The 23,194-nt window shown below is 44.6% G+C and overlaps 1 protein-coding gene across 5 annotated transcripts in view; it reads left to right on the top strand.

Annotated features, from left to right (window-relative positions):
* PARD3B (par-3 family cell polarity regulator beta) overlaps positions 1 to 23,194 on the top strand; it is a 2,083,049-nt gene that overhangs the window by 138,746 nt on the left and 1,921,109 nt on the right. For all 5 annotated transcript variants that reach the window (XM_073646400.1, XM_073646398.1, XM_073646401.1 and 2 more), the window contains one exon: positions 1,397 to 1,498. In XM_073646400.1, coding sequence (XP_073502501.1) covers positions 1,397 to 1,498 — 102 coding nt within the window. The remainder of the gene's footprint in view (positions 1 to 1,396; positions 1,499 to 23,194) is intronic.

The following is a 23,194-nucleotide window of genomic DNA, read 5'->3' as shown; positions in this document are numbered from 1 at the left end:
GGCAATAAAAATGAAAAAAGCATATACAGAATGGGAGGAATAGAGCTAAGCAACCCTACATGTGAAAAATACTTAGGTATACTAATAGATCATAGACTGAACATGAGTCAACAGTGTGATGCAGCAGCAAAAAAGGCAAATACAATTCTGGGATGTATTAACAGAAGCATACAGTCTAGATCACGTGAAGTCATTATCGGACTCTACTCCTCTTTGGTCAGACCTCATTTGGAATACTGTGTACAGTTTTGGGCACCACATTTTAAAAAAGACATCGACAAACTGGAGCAAGTTCAGAGAAGAGCGACCAGAATGGTGACCGGTCTGCAAACCATGTCCTATCAGGAACGGTTACAGGATTTGGGAATGTTTAGCTTGCAAAAAAGAAGACTGAGAGGAGACTTAATAGCTGTCTACAAATATCTCAAGGGCTGTCACATTGTAGAAGGATCATCTTTATTCTCATTTGCACAAGGAAAGACTAGAAGCAATGTGATGAAACTGAATGGGAGGAGACACAGATTAGATATTAGAAAAAACTTTTTGACAGGGTGATCAATGAGCGGAACAGGCAGCCACGAGAGGTGGTGAGTTCTTCTTCAATGAACATCTTCAAACAGAGGCTGGACAGACATCTGTCTGAGATGATTTAGTGAATCCTGCTTTGAGCAGGGGGTTGGACCAGATGACCTAGGAGGTCCCCTCCAGCTCTACCATTCTATGATTCTATGATTCACAGGCACTACTTTACTCCTATTCTCAGACAAGTCTCACAGATGCAAAGTCAATGAGAACTTGAGAAACGTACAGCACTTGGATATAAAACTGATAACTTAGACAGATAATCATAATTTTTCACTGGTGAAACACAAACAAGTTTTACATTGTTCGTCCAAATGCTGCTTTACATGCCTTAATATGTATCTTTAGAAGAAACACAGAGAAAATGATATATATTTAGATACAAAATATTAAACTCGCTAAGTGTTCGTACCACCATTAGCATTTTTACATTTATTCAAACTGGTTTCCTTTTATTTGATCTTAAAACTGAAAAGGATTTTCACCAAATAGTAAGTTTTCCCCCTCTCTACGGGATAGGTGATAATTTACTGATTGCTTTGGGTCCCAACGGTTGGACCCCATTGATCCTGAAAATCGGGCTCCATTCACAGCTCCATCCTGAATGGAGTAGCGATCGAACATATGCGCTCCTCCGCTCCTTACATTTTTTATAAGGCTGCCGGAGATAATCGAGTACATCGTTTGGCTTTCTCCCAAAATTCAGAACCCCGGCAATTAGAAAGTTTTTGATTGAAATTAACTTTTTATCTTGAGAAAACCCTTTTATTGCAACTTTTAGAACTAATCCATTTTCTTTTTTCTCTTTGTTCAGGAACCAGGATATTGGGTGAAGATCCATCATTTAGAATACAAAGATGGAGGGATATTGGACCCTGATGATGTGGTGTCAGATGTTGTTGAAGACAAAGACAAAGTAAGCAAGTTAAAAAAGCATACCTGATACTTTCACTTCATAGTCGTTTTGTGTCAGGAAGAGCAATTGTGACCTTCCAGTTGTTCAAAGTGTGGATGATTTAATATAATTTTACTGACACGATTTTGAGACGAATATTAGTGATATACTTCTGGAGTCTTGTACTCCATAGTAATAAAAAGCTCTCTTCAACAAATTAAAAAAATATATATTTGTATAGGAATATACAATTTTTATCCTTTTCATCTTTTTTCCTCTTTCTTCTGCAATTTTGGTGTCTTCTCTTCCTGTAGGCAAATAGCGCATGTCACATGTGGCCAGGAAGCAATTGAATGTCCCAGGGGTGCGTTGCACTCAGCCTATGCCAATTCCTCACACAAAACCCAATAAATGGCTAAAATCCTTCCATCTTATCTACATCTCTAGCTTTCTCTTTCCTGCTTATTACATCTAATGCACATACTTCATTTCTCCTTTCCTTTCCAAATAGTATTGGCCTCTTCCCTGTCAGGTCACTGCAGCATAAGCAGGGACAGGGACAGGGCAGGGAAGCTACTTCTCATTGGTGTCCAGAAACTGCATGCGGCACTACTGCAGATGAAAATATAACATATATACAAAGCCATACCCTAGTTTTAATTGATGTAAATTGAAAATGTACTTTTTTTTACTCTCCATTGAGTTTTGAATAATACTTTTTATGACACCACACTTTAAGTCCAATCTTGGGGAATACAGCAAAGTTCAGACTTGACTGGTTTAAAACCTCTGCAGCACACCACTCTTGATAAAGGTGCCTTGTTCAAGCCAATCGTCAGGTCAATTAAGATACCAGGGCTGTGAAATCTTTTTCTCTGGTCTCACAAGTACAAATCTCCAACACTCACTTTACACTAGATGTCACTGTAAATATTAATAATGCTGAAAGTAGTATTGCTTGCAGTGCCTTGGAGTTCACTCATCCCTGTCAACTAATTCTCTTTTTGGGGCAAGAGGCATGTGAATTGAAGCTTCGCTCACAGTATCACCGCTATTATGTATAGCGGGCATGCATCAGCAGACTTAGCAGGAAGTCTGTAAGGTGAAGTGCCAACAAATGGATGTCGCTCTGGAAAGCAGAGAAGTAGGAATCCTTTTGGTAACTTCTTTACAGCCCATTAACAAAATAAGGTGTATTGCTCTTATTTGGGATATCGAATGATTTGTCCACCCCTGAGTAAAATTTTGGCAAGCCCTGCAGCTAGCTGAATCTTAGTAGTGTGTAATTTACACACCGTTGGGCTGTGTGCCCACGATCAGGAATAGCAGCGTTTTGGATACAGCGTATTTTTGCTGCTTCCAAAATGCTGCATTCTACATTGCAAGCACAGTGGATGGGTTTATAGAAATTCCACGCCCACTGTGCTTCTATTTAACGCTGCATAAACTCCCCCGCAGTGCGTGTTTATGAGTCGCAGGATGTCAATTTCTGTAGCGGAAACGCTAGTCTCCACTGCGTAAATTCACAATAGGACTGCCATTAGATGCAGTAAATCCGCATAGTTAACACATGCGTGTTAATAGAGAGCAAAAATACACTGCATCCAAAATGCTGCTATTCCTGATCATGGGCACATAGCCTTAGGATATGACTCCTTTTGCCAACTTCAGCGGTCATCACGTGACTGCAGTTATGCGATTTGTGTTCACTTGTCAACTAGAGACTCTGCTGCTTCTTTCACTGTTATAATAGACGGTTCTCCAAGAATCTGGTTGTATTTTCGGTACTGCCTACAGTGGGTACGGAAAGTATTCAGACCCCTTTAAATTTTTCACTCTTTGTTTCATTGCAGCCATTTGGTAAATTCTAAAAAGTTCATTTTTTTCTCATTAAAGTACACTCTGCACCCCATCTTGACTGAAAAAAAAACAGAAATGTAGAAATTTTTGCAAATTTATTAAAAAAAACAACCTGAAATATCACATGGTCATAAGTATTCAGACCCTTTGCTCAGTATTGAGTAGAAGCACCCTTTTGAGCTAGTACAGCCATGAGTCTTCTTGGGAATGATGCAACAAGTTTTTCACACCTGGATTTGGGGATCCTCTGCCATTCTTTCTTGAAGATCCTCTCCAGTTCCATCAGGTTGGATGGTGAATGTTGGTGGACAGCCATTTTCTGGTCTCTCCAGAGATGCTCAATTGGGTTTAGGTCAGGGCTCTGGCTGGGCCAGTCAAGAATGGTCACAGAATTGTTCTGAAGCCACGCCTTTGTTATTTTAGCTGTGTGCTTAGGGTCATTGTCTTGTTGGAAGTTGAACCTTCGGCCAAGTCTGAGGTCCAGAGCACTCTGGAAGAGGTTTTCATCCAGGACATCTCTGTACTTGGTCCCATTCATGTTTCCTTTAATTGCAACCAGTCGTCCTGTCCCTTCAGCTGAAAAACACCCCCATAGCATGATGCTGCTGTTACGAGTCCGGATGGTGGAACCTCTGTGCTTCAGTGCAAGGAGGGACTAGAGGGGCGTGACTAAGTGCCTACTCGGCCCGACCAAGGTCACACGGCGGCTTGGTCGACTCCGTGAACCAGGGAGGGACCGGGCAGGTGGACCAAGTGCCACTCTGGGACCGGCCTTGTGTGAGAGCAGGTGACTCCCACGGGTCAGATGGCAGTAATTGACCGGTACAGCGGATAAGCACGGCAGGAAGGCTGACGGGTGGTCCGGTTAGATAGGCAGGCTAGTTCGGCAGACAGCCAGACGGGTGCTCCGTGTAGGCTGGCTGGCGGGCACGACAGGCAACAGGCAGGTGCTCCAGGTAAACCGGCTGGCGGGCACAACTGTAGACAGACTGGAGGACAGAACTGTTAGACAGGCTGGCGGGTTGAACTGACAGGCAGCGGGAACCTGAGGGCTGGAGCTTGTGTTTAGCACACGGAACAACCTTGCACAGGCACCTCCATTTTGGAGGAGGTGCCTTATATAGGGGAAGTCCTCCGGCCATTGGCCGGGGACTCTATGGGACGGCGCGCGCGGCCCCTTTAAGAGGGAAGGAGCGCGCTCGCGTGTGCCCTAAGCACGGTGCCTGGGAAGCGGCGCGCCACAGCAGCAGGGAGCAGGAAGACACCGGACCTGGCCCACGGCGGTGAGGGGAACGGCGTCTCTGCCCAGCAGGAGGCAGAGACGCCGATGCTACAGCTGCCACCACCATGTTTCACTGTTGGGATTGTATTGGGCAGGTGATGAGCAGTGCCTGGTTTTCTCCATACATATCGCTTAGAATTATCACAAAAAAATTCTATCTTCGTCTAAGCAGACCAGAGAATCTTATTTCTCATAGTCTGGGAGTCCTTCATGTGTTTTTGAGCAAACTCTATGCGGTATTTCATATGTCTTGCACTGAGGAGAGGCTTCCGTCGGGCCACTCTGCCATAAAAGCCCGACTGGTGGAGGGCTGCTGTTGACTTTGTGGAACTTTATCCCATCTCCCTACTGCATCTCTGGAACTCAGCCACAGTGATCTTGGGGTTCTTCTTTACCTCTCTCACCAAGGCTCTTCTCCCATGATTGCTCAGTTTGGCTGGATGGCCAGGTGTAGGACGACTTCTGGTGGTCCCAAACTTCTTCCATTTAAGGATTATGGAGGCCACTGTGCTTTTAGGAACCTTGAGTAATGCAGACATTCTTTTGTAATCTTGGCCAGATCTGTGCCTTGCCAGCATTCTGTCTCTGAGCTCCTTGGGCAGTTCCTTTGAGCTCATGATTCTTATTTGGTCTGACATGCACTGTGAGCGGTGAAGTCTTATATAGACAGGTGTGTGCCTTTCCAAATTAAGTCCTATTAGTTTAATTAAACGCAGCTGGACTCCAATGATGGAGTAGAACCATCTCAAGGAGGATCACAATGAAATGTACAGCATGTGACTTAAATATGAGTGTCTGAGCAAAGGATCTGAATACTTATGACCATGTGATATTTAATTTTTTCTTTTTTAATAAATTTGAAAAAATTTCTACATTTCTGTTTTTTTTTTCAGTCAAGATGGGGTGCAGAGTGTACTTTAATGAGAAAAAAATGAACTTTTTAGAATTTACCAAATGGCTGCAAAGAAACAGAGTGAAAAATTTAAAGGGGTCTGAATACTTTCCGAACCCACTGTATGTCTGTATCAAAGGCGTTCTACCATTTTCTCCTAAACTACAATACACCATAGGCATTTTGTAGCCCAGACGTATCAGTGAGTTTGTAGGAAACAAGATCCTTTTTCTTAGGTTTCTGTATCAATCAATTATATATTGAATAAGATGCATACCTGTCTTGACTATCACAAGGTCAGATGGTGAAAATCTATTTAATTAAAATTAAATGAGTTTGGAAATGTAATTGTCTTATTCCAGGCTCCTGGTAGTTTTCTGACATCATTTCTGTTCGAAAAAAATATTGTTCAAAAAGAACTATTTAAATATATAAGTAGATACAACCGTAAAGGGAACCTGACATCAGAAGTTTGCATCTAAAGCTGATTTCAGGGTCTGTTGCCAATGTAATGTCCATAATAAAGATGTTATTTAATTTTAAGTTTGGATAACCTGAATAGTACACCTATGTGCAGGGAAAAACCATGAACAAATAATACAAGAACTGATAGAGCATAGCATACACATGTGGGCAGCTTCCAAGTAAAAATGGAAGTTGTGAAGCGAAACAGTAAGCGCTGAAAAACAGTAGAAATGCAAAATACATAAACTGCAAGAAAACTAAACAGTCTCATCTGCCAAAGGAAACGGAGTTTTGTGAAATGCGTAAGAAAGTGTGGACATAAGTGACTACATACTCATCTGACTGTGTGACGTCACACGCTGTTCGCGGCTTCAGTGCCTTGCTTTAGTTTTCAGGGCTGCAGCCGGCCGGGGCTCCCTGATCGCTGCATCGCACCTGCTCGCTGCATTTCACCTGCACATATCTCCTGCCTCAATCGGCACACTCAGGATTTTATTTTGGTACCGGCATTGCCTGAACTCTTAATGCGTGCACTAAAGACAATGGATTTGATCAGATCTTCATAAGAGTAAGTAAGCATTTATCCTGCTCTGGTTTTATATTATTATATCCAGTTCAAACTACGAACACTGACCTACAAAGCCATCCATAACCTTTCTCCTCCGTACATCTCTGAACTAATCTCCCGATACATTCCCTTACGTAATCTCCGGTCCTCCCAAGATTGCCTTCTCTCCTCTACACTTATTCGTTCCTCACCCAATCGCCTCCAAGATTTCTCCCAAATATCCTCCATCTTATGGAATTCTGTGCCCCAACACGTCCGATTATCCGCCACACTTGGATCCTTCAGACGAAACATGAAAACCCGTCTCTTCAAACAAGCTTACAGCCTGCCATGACCTTGCTTGCTGCCACCCCCAACAACACCGGAGCTACTGCAGCCCCCCCAACCTACTGTCTCCTCCCCATTCCTGTAGAATGTAAGCCCACAAGGGCAGGGTCCTCTTCCCTCTGTACCCGTCTATCATTGTTAGTTTGTTTACTGTAAGTGATATCTGTATTTTGTATGTAACCCCTCCTTATGTACAGCGCCATGGAATCAATGGCGCTATATAAATAAATAATATAATATTATTATATTGCACCATATATGTACCACTTTATTAATATTTTTTTTGTTATGATTCTCACTATTCGAATAGCAAATAGTTCAAATTGGATATAAGCAAATTTCCTTACAATTATTTTTAGTTACTATTAATATACTAATGTATATTAATATGTAGGCATATTAATTATACTATATTAATAGTAATACAAAATAATACTGATAATTATTATCGTGCTTAAAATTATATTGCAGATGCTTTTATTGCTACCATTATTGTGTATTTTAGAGATGAATCATCTCAATGTGAATTGAATTTGTGTCAAATTTTAGAAAATGTGCTTATCATATCGAATTTGAACTATTTGCGATTTGAATCGCGAGAATCATAATAAAAAAATATTAATAAAGTGATACACAAATAAGGTGCAATATAACATTATAATATAAAACCGGAGCTGGATTAATGCCCTCTCACTCTTATGAAGATCTGATCACGTCCATTGTCATTAGTGCATGCATTAAGAGAGTTCAGTCAATGTCGGCACCAAAATAAAATCCTGAGTGCACGGATTGAGACAGGAGATGCGTGCTGGTGAAATGCAACAAGCGGGTAGCCCCGGCCGTTGGCGTCCCTGGAAACAAAAGCACGGCACTGAAGCCGCGAACAGCGTGTGACGTCACAGTCAGATGAGTATGGTAGCCACTTGGGTCCACACTGCCTTACGCGTTTCAGAAAACATGGTTTCCTTCATAAGAGGAAACTGTTTAGTTTTCCAGTTACATAGGTAGAAAAAAAATACCTAGGTCCATCAAGTTCAACCTTTCTCCGCCAGTTATTCATTCTCCATCGCTAGATTATATATAACCCACAATGCCATTTGTTGTGAGAAAAGCACACAGCTATGTAAAAAAGCTAGAACTGCTTCTTATGTACTTGTTGTACATCGTCCGGACTGTAAAAATGTTAATCATGTGGCAAGGCATATTTCTATGATTAACCATTTGCACATACATACCTGTTTTATTAGTTCTATTTCTGGTCACACGGTCTCAGTTATGATCTTCACTTGTCTCTATTTGTTGCCACCTAGTGGATTATTGAAAGATGGATATTGTGCTTTGGATATTCTGTCTTCAGAGCAGAGACGGCAATCTCTGCCATAAGGGTGTTGTGTTTAGTACCATTGCTGTCTGTCTGTATCATTGTACATGCACAAGCTTAGCATATTTCTTTTCCCCACCCTAAATGTGTTCAAAATTAACTGTGATTTGATTTTTTGTTTTCAGTTTTAAATAAGATACAAAAAGTTTACACTCTGCTTTTAAATAAGTCGCCCCTTCGGAGCTACTGGTCTCCTGTTACTCTATGCTTACATTGCTAATGTGTGCTTTACCAGTATGTAACTGGCTGCATCAGCCATGTCATTATTTACAGCAGTGATAACACTGGCCTGCAAGGGGACCAGTGATTTGCCGTGTGTTTTTTTTTTTTAACCCCTTCACCCACGGGCCATTTTCCATTTTTGCGCTTTCATTTTTTGCGCCCCTTCTTCCCAGAGTCATAACTTTTTTTATTTTTCAGTCCATATGGCCATGTGAGGGCTTGTTTTTTGCAAGACGAGTTGTACTTTTGAACAACACCATTGATTTGATTTTACCATATTGTGTACTGGAAAACAGGAAAAAAATTCTAAGTGCGGTGAAATTGAAAAAAAAGTGTAATTCCACAATTGTGTTTTGTTGTTTTTTTTTACCATGTTCACTAAATGCTAAAACTGACCTGCCAGTATGATTCTTCTTTTTTATTTAAGTGGTTAAAATAAGTCAAAAGTTTGTCAAAGAAAAAAAAAATGTTGCCATTTTCCAAAACCCGTAGCGTGTCTACTTTTAGGAATCTGGGACTGGGTGCAGGTCTATTTTTTTATCCGAGCTGATGTTTTTATCCATACCATTTCAGCAGCAGAAGGGAAGGAAGGGAGACACAGATTCTCTACTTCGTGGGTAGGCGGAGCCCCATAGGATAGTCACCTCAGATTGGAAAAAGACCACCGGCCCCTCCAGTATATAGGCTCCTCCTACTCCCATGTTCATCAGTCTTTTTATCTGAGGTCTCAGAGGATAGTCGCTGCTTCGGCAGCTCCTCAGAAGAGTTATTTTATATCCAGCGAGTCCTGGACCCCCCGTGGTCTAGAGGTCTCTGGGGGTCTCGGCGCTGCTGAGACCCCTGACCCTCCCCTGGCAGCTCTGTGTACCCCTTGAGGAGGTTCCCACTTATGCCTGCCGGCCCCGGGGGATACAGGGCGCTCCCTGGCGGAGGCGCACACCACACATCTGAGAGGGTCCCTGCGTGCTCCGCCATAGGGGGGAGCAAAGGGCCATGGCGCCACACATCCCTGAGGATCCCTGTGGCGTTCAGCCGGGTAAGTGCTCTTTGGTCTAAAGAGTATCTTTGACGGCTATGGCAAGTGTACTGCCTGTGTGTTTCTTGTCTATTTCAGACGCTGCCTTGACTGGGGAGCAGAGACGGAGGCCAGTAATTTTTATTTTTATTTTTTATTTGCGCATGCTTTTTCGTTTTTGCTTCCTGCCTTCATTGAGGCAGGATGCTCCCTGTATTGGCGCGCGTTTTCTTGCTTTTATTGACTTGCTTCCTGCCTTCATAGAGGTAGAAAGTTTTCTGCCCTCATTTTTGTTGTTTGAATAAGGTGGGGGTGTGGCCTAGCGGGGGCGGGGCTTAGCGTCTCCTGGCTTCCTGCCGTCATTACTTAGGCAGGAAGCGCTTGGTTGAGCGTGCGCTGGCGGTCCCTGCTTCTCCCTCCGGCGTCCAGCGGCGCCTCCTGCTCTCTGCTCCCCGTCCCTCCACACACTTAGGAGGAGCGGTCGCCGCAGTACCGGTGAGTCCCCTCTGCCTCTGGCAGGGGTTCTTTGTCAGTGCTGTCTCTCCAGGCTAACTATTAGGAGTCCTCAGGAGCACTGCCGCTTTCTCTCCTAAAGCTATTTACTTCACTGACCTTTTAGGCTGTGTAGTATTATAGTTGCTGTGATGTTAACCCCTTCTGAAAAAGTGGAACTTTAGGGGAAACACATGGTGTTTAAGGGAGTTTCCCCCTATTGATTTTTTGCTCGGCATTTCTGGGGTAGCTCTTTTCTAAGGGTGAGCTTTAACCCTTCAGAGCCTGTCGCATATATAAAAATAAATAAATAAATAAATAAATAAAAAAAAAAGAGTGAGTTTTGAAAACAGGCTGTGCAGCTTTCACACTTTTTTTGCCATCCTGGTTGTACATCCTGGCATCTGGTGTGGGTGGCATGTCGGATCAGGGGCCTGGGAGTGCGGATCGGTCTCCTGATCCGTTTCAGGTTCAGTCGCACGCCTCTGATACACTCAGGCCTTCTACTACATCAAGTTCAATGCTCAGTGATGTTAAGGTGGAGGCGCTCACTCGCTCCATTGATAGTCTCTCTAGTCTCCTGGGACAGTGGGTGTCAGCTAGATCACACCCAATGCCACGAGGTAAAAAGCGCCGCAAGACTATGGTGGCGTTGTCTCCCTCGCAGAGCGCATCAGAGGCTTCGGATTCACCAACAGATTCGGTTGATGAAATTTCTGAGTCCGAAGAGGAGGATCAACAGGATCGCTCTGTTTCTCTTTCTGGTCGCGTAGATGGGCTTATTAAGGACATGCGGGAAGTATTAGAGCTGTCTGAAGAGCCGACAAGACCGTCTAGGTCGGGCCGTCTGTATCAGAAGACGCGCCGTGTTCGTTCTACATTACCTGCGCGTGAGGAACTTAACAAAGTGGTGGAGAAGGAGCATCAGTGTCCGGATAAACGCTTCCGAGGAACGCGTTTTTTTGATGCCCTATATCCCTGTGCCAAGGAGATGGTTACTAATTGGGTTCCCTCTCCTGAGGTGGATATATCTCTGTCTCAGCTGACCAAGTCTTCCCTGCTTCCTGTTAAAGGGAGAGCCAATCTTCAGGATCCTTTGGACAGAAGATCGGAGTCAGCGGCGAAATCCATCTATGAAGCCGCGGGTCATGGTTTCCGAGCGGCCTTGGGGCCATGTGGGCCGGTGAGGCTTCTCTGCGGTGGTTGGATCAGCTGCGTGCGGCATGGCAGGATGGGACTTCGCTTTCAGAAGTGGAAAAGCTTTTTCAGCGAATGGAAGAAGCTATGTGTTATGGCAGAGATGCAGTACTGGACACTGCTTCAATTCTGTCCAGGGCTCAGGCTTCGGCAGTGACGATTAGAAGAGCTCTGTGGCTTAAACAGTGGACCGGGGATGCAGTATCCAAACAGGGATTGCTTAGTCTGGCATATAAGGGCGGTCAGCTCTTTGGTTCAGATCTTTCGGAACTAATTGCCAAAGCTAAAGCTAAGGATGTTATTCTGCCTGGGAAAAAGGCAGTGGCATCCACAGCCAGCAGGACAGGGCCCGGCAGAGGTCTTCGGTCCTTTCGGGCCAGGGGACGATTCAGTCAGCCTTCTTGGAGATTGGGTCGTCCCTCATCCTCCGGCAGATCCGCCCAGAAATCTTGTACTCCTTGGAAGCAACGGTCCCGTCAGGACAGACGGGAGGTTGATAAAAAGTCCGCTAAGGCTGACTGACGCCAGGGATCCCCCCGAGGGCTCTCGGGTGGGAGGTCGTCTGCTACAATTTGGGTCGATCTGGGCATCCCACATAGCAGATGCCTGGGTGACACGGGTTATGTCGGCAGGCTATTTCATAGAGTTTCATTCGCTGCCTCCAGACAGGTTTCGTCTGACCGTCATTCCGTCCGTGCCAAGACTGGCTGCCGCACTGTTTCAGGATGTCGACTCTCTCCTACAGCAGGGTGTGGTGGTTCAGGTTCCTCCGGAAGACCAGGGAAAGGGTTTTTATTCCAACCTTTTTGTGGTCCCCAAAAAGGAGGACAAGTTTCGTCCAGTGCTGGATCTCAGGGATTTGAATATTGACGTCCGGACACGGAAGTTCCGCATGGAGTCTCTCCGATCGGTGATAGCGACCCTGTCGCAGTACGATTTCTTGGTGTCCATAGACATCCGCGACACCTATTTGCATATCCCTATCGGCAGGGCTCACCAGCTTTTCTTGCGTTTCGCTATAGGTCAAACCCATTACCAGTTTGTGGCCCTGCCTTTCGGGTTGGCCTCAGCTCCCAGGGTTTTTACAAAAATTCTGGCTCCTCTCATGGCGCTTCTTCGAAGACAGGGGGTTACGATCCTCCCCTACCTGGACGACCTGTTCATAGTGTCACCCACAGCGGAGGATGCAATAGCGGCTCGCGATCTCTCCCTTCAGTACCTGATGGACTTCGGGTGGCTGATCAATTGGAAGAAATCGTCATTGGAGCCAGCACAGTCCATTCTTTTCCTGGGGATGCAGTTCGATACTGTTCGGGCAGTTGTGTCCCTGCCTCCTGTCAAACAGACGAACCTTCGTCTTCTTGTCCAGGCTATGAGGTCGGCGCTGTCAATGTCCCTTCGGGAATGCATGCACCTTCTGGGTCAAATGGTGGCAACTATGGAAGCAGTACCATTTGCACAATTTCATTCCCGGGATCTCCAGAGCCTTATTCTGACCCATTGGGATCGATCGCTAACTTCTCTGGATCGCTCGGTCATTATCTCCCGCAGGGTGCGGGAATCTCTTGGATGGTGGTTACGTCCGGAGACTCTATCCGTGGGGAAATCCTTCCTTCCTCCGAGATGGTCGGTGGTGACAACCGATGCCAGCCGGACAGGCTGGGGGGGAGTTTGGAACAACCTCTGGATTCAGGGAGTCTGGTCGCCAAAGGAGTCGTCTCTCCCGATCAACATTTTGGAGTTGAGAGCAATATTTCTCTGCCTCCAACATTGGGCGGTCTTATTGAGCGGTCTACCGGTCCGGATCCAGTCGGACAACGCTAAGACAGTCGCGTACATCAACCACCAAGGCAGGACGAGGAGTTCCAGTCTCATGTCGGAGGTCTCTCGGATCCTGGTCTGGGCCGAGTCCAAAGTTCCAGCAATCTCTGCAATTCACATTCCAGGGGTGTTGAATATCTCGGCGGACTTCCTCAGTCGCGAGCAAGTGGACCCTGGGGAATGGAGTCTCCATCCAGAAGTGTTTTTTCTGCTGTGTTCCCGTTGGGGGCCTCCTCAGGTGGACTTGATGGCATCCAGGCTGAACGCCAGGGTTCCGACGTTCATGTCCAGGTACAGGGACCCGGAGGCGGTGGCGGTGGATGCTCTAGTGGCCCCGTGGGGTCAGTTCAAGCTGATCTATGCGTTTCCGCCGATATCCTTACTACCTCTGGTGATCCGACGGATCAAACTCGAAAGGGTATCAATAATTCTGATAGCACCAGACTGGCCGCGGAGGACATGGTATTCGACGCTGGTGTCTCTTCAGGCGGCACCTCCGTTTCCGCTGCCCCTTCGCCCGGACTTGCTCACTCAGGGGCCCATTTGTCATCCGGACCTGAGGTCCCTTCGTTTGACGGCGTGGCTCTTGAGACCGAGATCTTGACCCGTCGCGGTTTTTCGCCCGAGGTTATTGCTACCTTGCGGGCGGCCCGGAGTCCAGCTACGTCCAGGATTTATCACAGAACTTGGGAGTCTTTCTATTCATGGTGTTCTGGATCCTCAAGAAACCCGAGGGTTTTTTCCATCCCCAACTTCTTGGCCTTTCTGCAATCTAGTCTGGCCAGGGGTTTGGCAGTTAGTACGGTGCGGGGACAGGTATCTGCTCTTTTCGCACTTTTTAGGAAGGCTATTGCCTCTCGTAGGGATGTGCGCTCTTTTTTTCGCGGAGTCGCACGTCAGTTTTCACCACAGAGGGCAGTTGTGGCTCCATGGCGGCTTAATCTAGTCCTGGAAGCCCTTCAGCATAGGCCTTTTAAGCCTATGGATTCTGCTAAACTTTCACTACTTTCTTGGAAGGTGGCCTTCTTGGTGGCAGTCACCTCTTTGAGAAGGGAATCGGAATTGGCAGCACTTTCTTGCTCACCTCCTTTTCTGGAACTTTTTCCGGATCGCGTGGTGCTTCGTACTCGTGAAGATTTTTTGCCTAAGGTAGTGTCACAATTCCACATTAATCAGGACATTGTGTTGCCTTCTCTTTTCCAGGACCTAAGAATCCAAGGGAGCGGGCCTTGCACTCGTTGGACTTAGTGCGGGCATTGAAGTTCAATCTTACGATCACCCAAGGTTTTCGGAAGTCGGACTCTCTTTTTATAATTCCGGCAGGTCGTCGGCGTGGTCAACGTGCTTCCAAAGACACGATAGCTCGGTGGATCCGTTCAGCTATTCTGGAAGCGTACCGGCTCAAGGGCGAGCCTTGTCCGGTTAAAGTTAAAGCTCATTCCACGAGAGCCATTGGCTCATCGTGGGCTTTTCGTCAGGGGGCCTCGGCAGCGCTGCTCTGCCGGGCGGCCACCTGGCGCTCCGTTCACACCTTTACTAAGTTTTATAAGGTGGACGTAAGTGCTTCAGCCGATGCGGCCCTGGGACGCAGGGTCCTGCAGGCGGCGGTAATTTAAGTTATCCCTTTATTTAGTTTTCCATTATTTAGCGCGGTTTGCGCTCTTGTCGAAGTTTTGGGGTATGGAAGCTTCTGCCTCTTTTTCCCACCCTTAAGTAGGTACTGCTTTAGGACGTCCCACGAAGTAGAGAATCTGTGTCTCCCTTCCTTCCCTTCTGCTGCTGAAAGCCGGATTTTGGTAAGAACTTACCTGTAAAATCCTTTTCAGCGAAGGAAGGAAGGGAGACACAGCACCCTCCCAGGGCAGAAGTGTTTTTTTGTGTTTCTAGATGCAGCGCGTCTCCTTCCTGATGACGATCATCTGGACTGGGTTTAGCGCTCTACGGCTCTCCTTCCAGTTTCGCCAGCTCTACACAGTTGTCAGGTCCAATGGAGTATGCCTAAGACTGTGTGTTTCTATTACATAACCTGTTTTCTCTCATTTCTGAAATTTCAGAAGGAGATATGTTGTTCTGCTGGTTGGTCTGCTCTTCCTTAGCTTGTGTACGGACTGATGAACATGGGAGTAGGAGGAGCCTATATACTGGAGGGGCCGGTCGTCTTTTTCCAATCTGAGGTGACTATCCTATGGGGCTCCGCCTACCCACGAAGTAGAGAATCTGTGTCTCCCTTCCTTCCTTCTCTGAAAAGGATTTTACAGGTAAGTTCTTACCAAAATCTGGCTTTTGGTGTAGATGCAATGTTTTTATCGCCCATTATTGCATTTTATTGCAATGTTGCGGCGACCAAAAAAAAAGTAATTCTGGCATTTTGATGTTTTTCTTTTTTCATTAAGCCGTTTTCTGATTGGATTAATTCTTTTTATAGATTGATAGATCGGGCGATTCTGAACAAAGCTATACCAAATATGTGTATTTCTGATGGACAATAAACGCTATGAATGCCGATCGCTGGGCGTCACTCATAGCAGATCGGCTATGACAACCACAGGGGTCTTCTGCAGACCCTGGGTGTTCATGCCAGCCCATCAGCGCCCCGCAATCATGTGACTGGAGCGTCGATGAGGGTGTCTTATGACAGGTTTCCAGCGCAGCCATGTTAAATGCCGCTGTCGGAGATTGGCAGCGGCATTTAACATGTTAACATTCACTGGTGGATCGTGATTCCACCCTCGGCTGTTAGGGGCACATGACAGCTGATCATGTCAGCTGCAGCATCACTCTGACAGCAACATATAACATGCATGCGCTGGAAGCGCTTCACTAACTCCGCCCATCGGCGTCCATGTCACATGACTACGGGACGCGTGACAACCCAGGGTTTGCAGGAGACACCTGCGGTTGTCATTGCCGGGATGCTACGAGCACCGCCCAGCGGTCGACGCTCATAGCAAGGGAGCACTTTAGCTACACACAGCCGAGCTGTTGGAGTGTGCGCCATTGAGGAGGGTGCTGGTATCCATAGTGGATGTAAGTAGTTGTTGTGCATTATAGACATGGATATTTTGGCTGCTTTACCTGGTCTGCTGTAGAGTCTGTAGGCAAAGGGACTTTGATAATAGTTTCTAATTTTCAACTGTGGTTGGTTTCTGTGCACTAGATAAATTTTTCTGGTATTTTACTGGTTTATACCCCATTTGATCTATTTAATTCATTATTTTTGTTATAGAATTTAGCCACTTGGCATTAATACACTATCATACAGTATTTGTATTCTATTATATTTGTCAGGCACTTGCACTTTAATAAAGATTGCACTTTATCCACACAAATATCATTCAGCAGCTTATATAGATGGATGTCTAATGAAATTATACATACCTTATCTTGTGTTATTTATTGCACCCTCTCCATTGGTGCCCCTCCACCGCACTGTTTTTAATATTTCCTGTGTTCTGTGATTCATCCCCTTTGCTTGTTAAGATTTAATAAAAATATTCCCAAGATATACCTGACCGCATTTCGAAGTGTGTTTCTCTTGTTTCTCAGTAGTATGTTTACTTCGATGGTCCAATTTTTTCTAATAGGTCCATGATTGGGTTAAGATAGAATATTTTCTGATATATTATATACCCATTTGTTTCTCTTTTCTTTTATGTACAAACCACGGGTAGCATGAATCAGACACTGGTTCTATTATTGCAGCAAGGTATGTTTTACACTGAAATGCAGCCGTGTGTTAGTGTAAACATACTTGTTAAAGCTAGCAAACTTCTCCCCGGCCCACTCCTTTAGACTGACATGTTTCACTCATTGGAGTGGGGTGCGGAAAAGCCCCTGGGGTCTGGCCTGTTAGACTAAGCTTTTAGGATACCTACTCCCCAGTCAGTCCTTAAGGGTATGTGCACACGATCAGGAGCCGCTGCGGGTTTGACACTACATGCTTATGCAGCATCAAACCAGCAGTGACCAGATGTTACAGCATAGTGCATGGGATCTGTAGAAATCCCATGTCCACTATGCGTCTCCCTGCTCCTGCTGATCACCCGCGGACACAGGACATGCGGCGCGTCTTTCCAGACCGTGGCATGTCAATTCCTCTTGCGGAGTCACTAGTCTTCTCAAGAGAAATTGGATCACTACAATGTATTGAATGCGGTGACTCCGCATGGTTCAATGAACACATGCAGATTCACCTGCTTTCATATACAGTGAAGGAAATAATTATTTGATCCCTTGCTGTTTTTGTAAGTTTGCCCACTGACAAAGACATGGACAGTCTATAACTTTAAGGGTAGGTTAATTTTAACATTGAGAGATAAAATATCCCCCCAAAAAAACAGCATGGGATCAAATAATTATTTCCTTCACTGTAACGCAGCGCTTTGGACGCAGCATAAAGTATACTGCGTCCAAAACATTGCCTGTCCGGATCTTGTGCACATACCCTAAAAGTATGTTTTCTCTGAAGGCCACAGCATTTCAGAGTAACACATACATGGCTGCAATAACGCAGGCAATGACAGATGCATGTTGGTTCAGGCAGCATGAATCACCTGTCCAGTTGCCTTTAAAGTGAACCTGTCAACACAATTTTGTAATGTAAAGTAAAGACATGGCTGTACTGGTGCTGTATTACTGATTGAATTGGTGATGAAATATGCTTTGTTGTTCATCTTTATTCGGCATTTGAAAATTTCTGCTAATTAGATTTCGGTGCACAGGGGCCGGACTGTGCACTGGGTCTTCTGCCCCCTTGTCTATCTGTATTCTATGGCTCTTCCGCCTGCCTCTTGTCTCAGTGATCTGCCTCCCTTGGTTTGTAATCTCCTCTTCAAACAGAGGAGGCAGGCTGAGGGGCCGTGGAGTCACAGACAGGGAGGAGAAGACCCAGAATGAAGCCCAGCCCCTGCGCACCGAAATCTAGTTACCAGAAATTTTCAAATGCTGAATAAAGAAGAACAGCAAAGCAGATTTCTTTACCAAAGGTATTGATTTAATCTGTACTACAGCGTCATTACAGCCATGTCTTTACTTTACAAAATCTGGCTGACAGGTTCTCTTTAATTTTGTAAGTTTTAGTTGAATGTCTGCATGTACTCATACCTGCTCACCTTTTAAGACTTCATCAAAGCTGAACAATGGATTGAATACATCCATGCTATAAAGCACCATGTGTTACAATCTTATTTCTTTAAACAAACAAACAAACCCTTCTTTATACACAGTTTTAGCTAAATAAGTATAATGTTCCAAATGTGGTTTTTAATTAGATAATAAAGACATCTTTATTGTACTGCCAGATCTATTGCATAACAGCATTTCTCTTTATGAAAAGAAAGTTCTGCCAAGTTTATGGCAAATGAAGACTGAGCAACGTAATCTGTATTTGTAAAGTGGTGGGAATTATAGGGATGGCCAGAGTCAGATGAATAAGACTGTTTACAATTTTGTTTCCGCTTTGTCAGTGTTCAAAAACATTTACTAAGTTAATGAAAATAAAAAATATAGAATGGCTTTACTTACACCTGTAACCCTTAGCATTTGAAAGATCAGACCTTATAGTTACTTAAACAAATGTACAGTACCATATTTAAATAAATACATCAATAGAGTTCCATGGGTTAATGCATATAAGGCACCCTTAGACTTCTATGGGGCCCTACTGTACCTTCTTATATTTTCAGGAATACATAGTGTTTTCCCTATGAATGTGACACAAACAAAATCGTGCTATATTCCCTCAAATGCTTTTTTACGGAGCATTCTAGTCTATGACATTGCAACCAAGGGGAGATATTGCAGAAATGCAGCCTCACGGGACTTCATGTTCTGTGCAAAACTTTCTCAGATGCAGTCCTGAAAAGAGATTTAAAAAAACATTACTGAAAGCAAGAAATTTGTTAAAATAAATAGGCAATACTTGCATTCTGCTGTAGTGATCCTGCAGCTGTGACATCATGTCTGTCATCCATATGATTACTGCAACCAGTTCCTGTCCATAGCAATGACTTACCATAGTACATGCAAGCATTACTACTAAGGCCAGTGATTGTGATGAATGTTATTTCTGTTGGGGCCATCAGAGCAGAAGAGGCTGGACCTGCAGAACATTAAACAGAGTATTGCATATTTATTATTTTAACACATTTCCTGCTTGTCTATTATTTAACAATCATGGACAACCCCTTTAAAGGGGTTGTCCAATACTTTTAAAAATATGCTAATGTGTTTTAATGATAAATAGAAGCTTCTTTCTAATTACCTCCTGGTGCTGTTTCTGCCTGTGAGCGGCGCTATCGGTGGCCGCTCATAGACAGCACGTGACCCCCGGCTGCAGCCGGCTCTGACATCTGCTGATGTCACAAGTCCAGGCTGCAGCCAAGGGTCCCTCTTACGTGTTCCACCGATGGCTGCTGGATTGTGGGCGGGGTTACCCTGTCCCCATTCATTGGGAAAGCGCGCAGTGGATGCGGGGTGTGACGCAGGGAATAACCCCGCCCACAACCCAGCAGCCACCGCGTGGACCCCAGCGCTGAGTCACGCCTCACTTGATGTGACGTCAGCGGGGGGTCACGTGCTGTCTCTGAGCGGCCACCGATAGCGCCGCTCACGGGCAGAAACAGCACCAGGAGGTAATTAGAAAGAAGCTTCTATTTATCATTAAAACACATTGGCATATTTTTAAAAGTACTGGACAACCCTTTTAAGTTGGCCATACACCTTAGATAGCTGTCTGCAGAATGCTTTTTTTCGACTGACAGCTATTCCTCCCAAGTGACTGCCTACTGATTTAAACACAAAAATAATAGAATGAAAGTTCAAGCATGCAAAGATCAAAATTGTGATCAAAATAGTGGTCTTAGTAGCTTCTATATCTAAGCAAGAAGTTTGTTTTCCTTGTTTTAGGCTGTGTCCACGATGAGTTTTAGGTGAGTTTTTGATGCTGCAAAGTTTTGCTGCTTCAGAAACGCAGCATCTTACAGTTCCAGAGAAGTGGATGGCATTTATAGAAAACTCATGCCCACTGTGCTTTTATTACTCTGTGTAAACTGACCTGCGGTGCGTGATTCATATTCTTAACATATCTCTTGCTGGTATGCTTAGCTTTGTGCAGATTTCCCATAGACTTGTAATAGATGCGGAAAAAATGCACCTTTTTTTTTATTCATTTTCGCTGTGGAAACGCATCAAAAATGAATGTAATCTGCACATGACTGTATCAATTAAGTTTTGTTAAAGCCAAATACCAGGAAGTATCAAAAACAAAGCAGCTTTATTCAAAACATGACATAGCAAGAAGAGACAAAAGCTGCAGCATCATAATAGGTCCAGAAATGCTACGGAAAATCTGCATCGTGAAAAACTCCCCAAAAGCTCATGGTGGGAACAGAGCTTTAAAAGTATTATTATAAGCACTGTGATAGGTTAAGGTTAAAGTGAGTCTACTAATATTTTTTAATGGACTAACAAGACACTTAACCTATTTTGATCCCTGTTTTTGAGTATGTGCTCTAAAATCTGATAATTTTTTTAAATGTTGTGCCTATAAAAGACCAAATCCTCCCAGTGTACCCCTGTGTGCTGGCTCCTGAGTACAAACAGGGTTTGGGTTCAAGAGAGCAGAGAGCGCTCCATTAATGCATTGAGTGGGCAGGAGTAGGAAGCCAACAATGACACCAGTTTTCATCTACCTGTAGTCCTTAGCAGCAGTGCACTTATTAGTGGTACATGAACTTTGAGAGGCACTGCTAGCTGTCTGAACCATCACCTGTTGTTTCCCCTATATAGGACATGGACTTAAACAAGATTAAAACTCCTGAAAAGTTTGGGGGTGTATTCCTGAAAAATAGGAACTAAGATTTGTTAAACAGGTTGTCCGACTTAAGTGAAAGCCTACATACAAAACCAGACAACTGCTCTGCTAAAACAGTTAAAAAAAATAGATCCCAGGTTTACATTGGCTGCAGATGTTAAAGCCTGTATACCCCAAGTCACATTTGCAGCTTTTTAATGCCCTCAGTGTTCCCAAGCCATTTACCGCCGAGGCCAGTGATTGTCTGTAGACGTCATGTAAGGAATATGAGCTGTGATGTCTACCGCCAATGTAACCCGTACAGCAGCAGGGTCTCCTCACTGGAACGAAAAGGGAGTATAATTTGTTAGCACTGTAGATACCTCTCTGCAAGCTAACACATAACATGGACAACTACTTGATTTTTTATTATATAGAAATTTAAACAATAAAGCCCGATTGTGTGTATTTCTAGATTATTGCATTGCATCACAATCACAACCAAATAAATATAAATGCATGATGTTCCCTAAAATAAGAATACAGTATCATCTACAACTTGATCTGTCTGTAATTTACAGCTGGGATCCTTTGTCAATGGACTGCAGATAACTAATCCTGGCCATTCTACTCTTTATATGCAGTTAGGGGATCCTCTGTTTACCCTTTGGCCTCTCTAACAACTACAAGAGGCAAATGCGTTCCTGTGGAAGACTGAAGCCTAATAATGGCCTCCATGTCATGAATGTTAAAACTATTTTTATAATTACTGTTTTTCCTTTAGCCAGTGTGGCCTCTAATATACAGCCACTGTACTGCATAGTATACTTATTTTTTATCTTCTAGTTTCTTGTGCTTTCCTGTACTGTTCAGATGTAGTCTGACCTTGACTTATACTAGCCACACGTATACCAAAAAGGTACTCTTTTGGCATATTATACTTTTTACTATTGAAGTCTATAGGCATGTTAGCCATGTAAATAGCAAAGAATGGAAATACATGTATGTGTAATAGGAGGCAGTAAAATCTCAGAAGAACTCTTGCAGGATGTGCCATAAGTGAGGAAAGACTGCCATCTGCTGGCCAGGCAAAATCAAGCAGAACCAAGTTGTGCTAGAACATTTGAAGGGGGTGTAAATTCAGATGCTGGACCTGAACAGGTGACCCACAGGACGGATTTCCTGGATATAAAAGCCCTGTGTGCCGAACCGGGCAGATTTGGCGCCAAGTCGAAGAGCAGAGCAGACGTGCTCTAGAAGTGCAGCAGTGCCAAGCGTGTCAGGCCTCAGCTGGAGGCCCATGTCACCTAAGTGTGGGACACCACCTGACGAGGTCTGGACCCTTCACAGAAGTGCCTCGAGTTCTGCATATGCTGGTCGGAGCCAGGACCCGCGCTCTGTGCAAATTAAGCTTCCGGAATCCGATGTCACATGTCAAGAGCCGAGGTCTGGACCCCCCTGCCCCAAGCCTGAGAGACTACAGTCTACGGTCAAGCGGAGAAGAGCTGAGAGAAGACTGCGACATGAGTGGCTTGCCGGTGATAGTGGAGGAACAGCGCGAGTGAACAGGACCGTCACTTCCAGCTTTCAGCTACGATACTGCGGACAGTTGGGATTAGGACTTCGGAGGAGGCCGGTTGGTGCATGAGAAGTTCAACGAGACTTGATTGATTATATCCGAAAGAGACTTGCGGCCTAGCAGGAAAACCGGTGACCCCCGCTAGGGCCATATAGAGAGAAAGAGAACTTGCGTGGTGACTCCCACGACTGGGTGCATCACATTTCTGAAAATAACTTTACTGTTACTTACTGAAAGACTCCTTTTTGTTATTTCAAGTTACTGTAGATTCCCATTGTTACTAACTAGGGTTGAGCGAGTATGTTCTGTCCGAATATGCTCGGGCCGAGCTCCGAGTATTTACTGCTGCTCGGTGATAAGGTTAAATCGCTCCCGTGTGCATGATTTGCAACTGTTTGACAGCTTTATTACATGTGAGAAATGTGTAAGAAATAGACATTCCTCACATGTAATAAAGCTGTCAAACAGTTGCAAATCATGCACACGGGAGCGATTTAACCTGCTCACCGAGCAGCTGTAAATACTCGGAGCTCGGCCCGAGCATACTCGGCGAAAGGGTTAATAGAACATACTTGCTCAACACTATTACTAACCCCTTATAAATAATTGTTATACATATAAAGTGGTTATATCAATCCCTGACTGTTTCCGCCTCGTGGTCTCTGTGCGTTGCATTCCGGCACCTGCGTTACATATGTATATTTTTACATAGAGATTATTCAGCAGAAAGATATAGAAAGTTGTAACTAAGAATTTCATTTTTGATTGACTAATGGAGACAGCCTGCCTATGAAGACATTTCCATTGCATTTTGGCCCCTCCTT

The sequence above is a fragment of the Phyllobates terribilis genome, unplaced genomic scaffold, assembly GCF_046119375.1.
Source record: "Phyllobates terribilis strain yellow unplaced genomic scaffold, ASM4611937v1 Scaffold_9__5_contigs__length_417890890, whole genome shotgun sequence".
Classification (NCBI taxonomy): domain Eukaryota; kingdom Metazoa; phylum Chordata; class Amphibia; order Anura; family Dendrobatidae; genus Phyllobates; species Phyllobates terribilis.
This window is presented reverse-complemented; position numbering and strand designations above follow the sequence as displayed.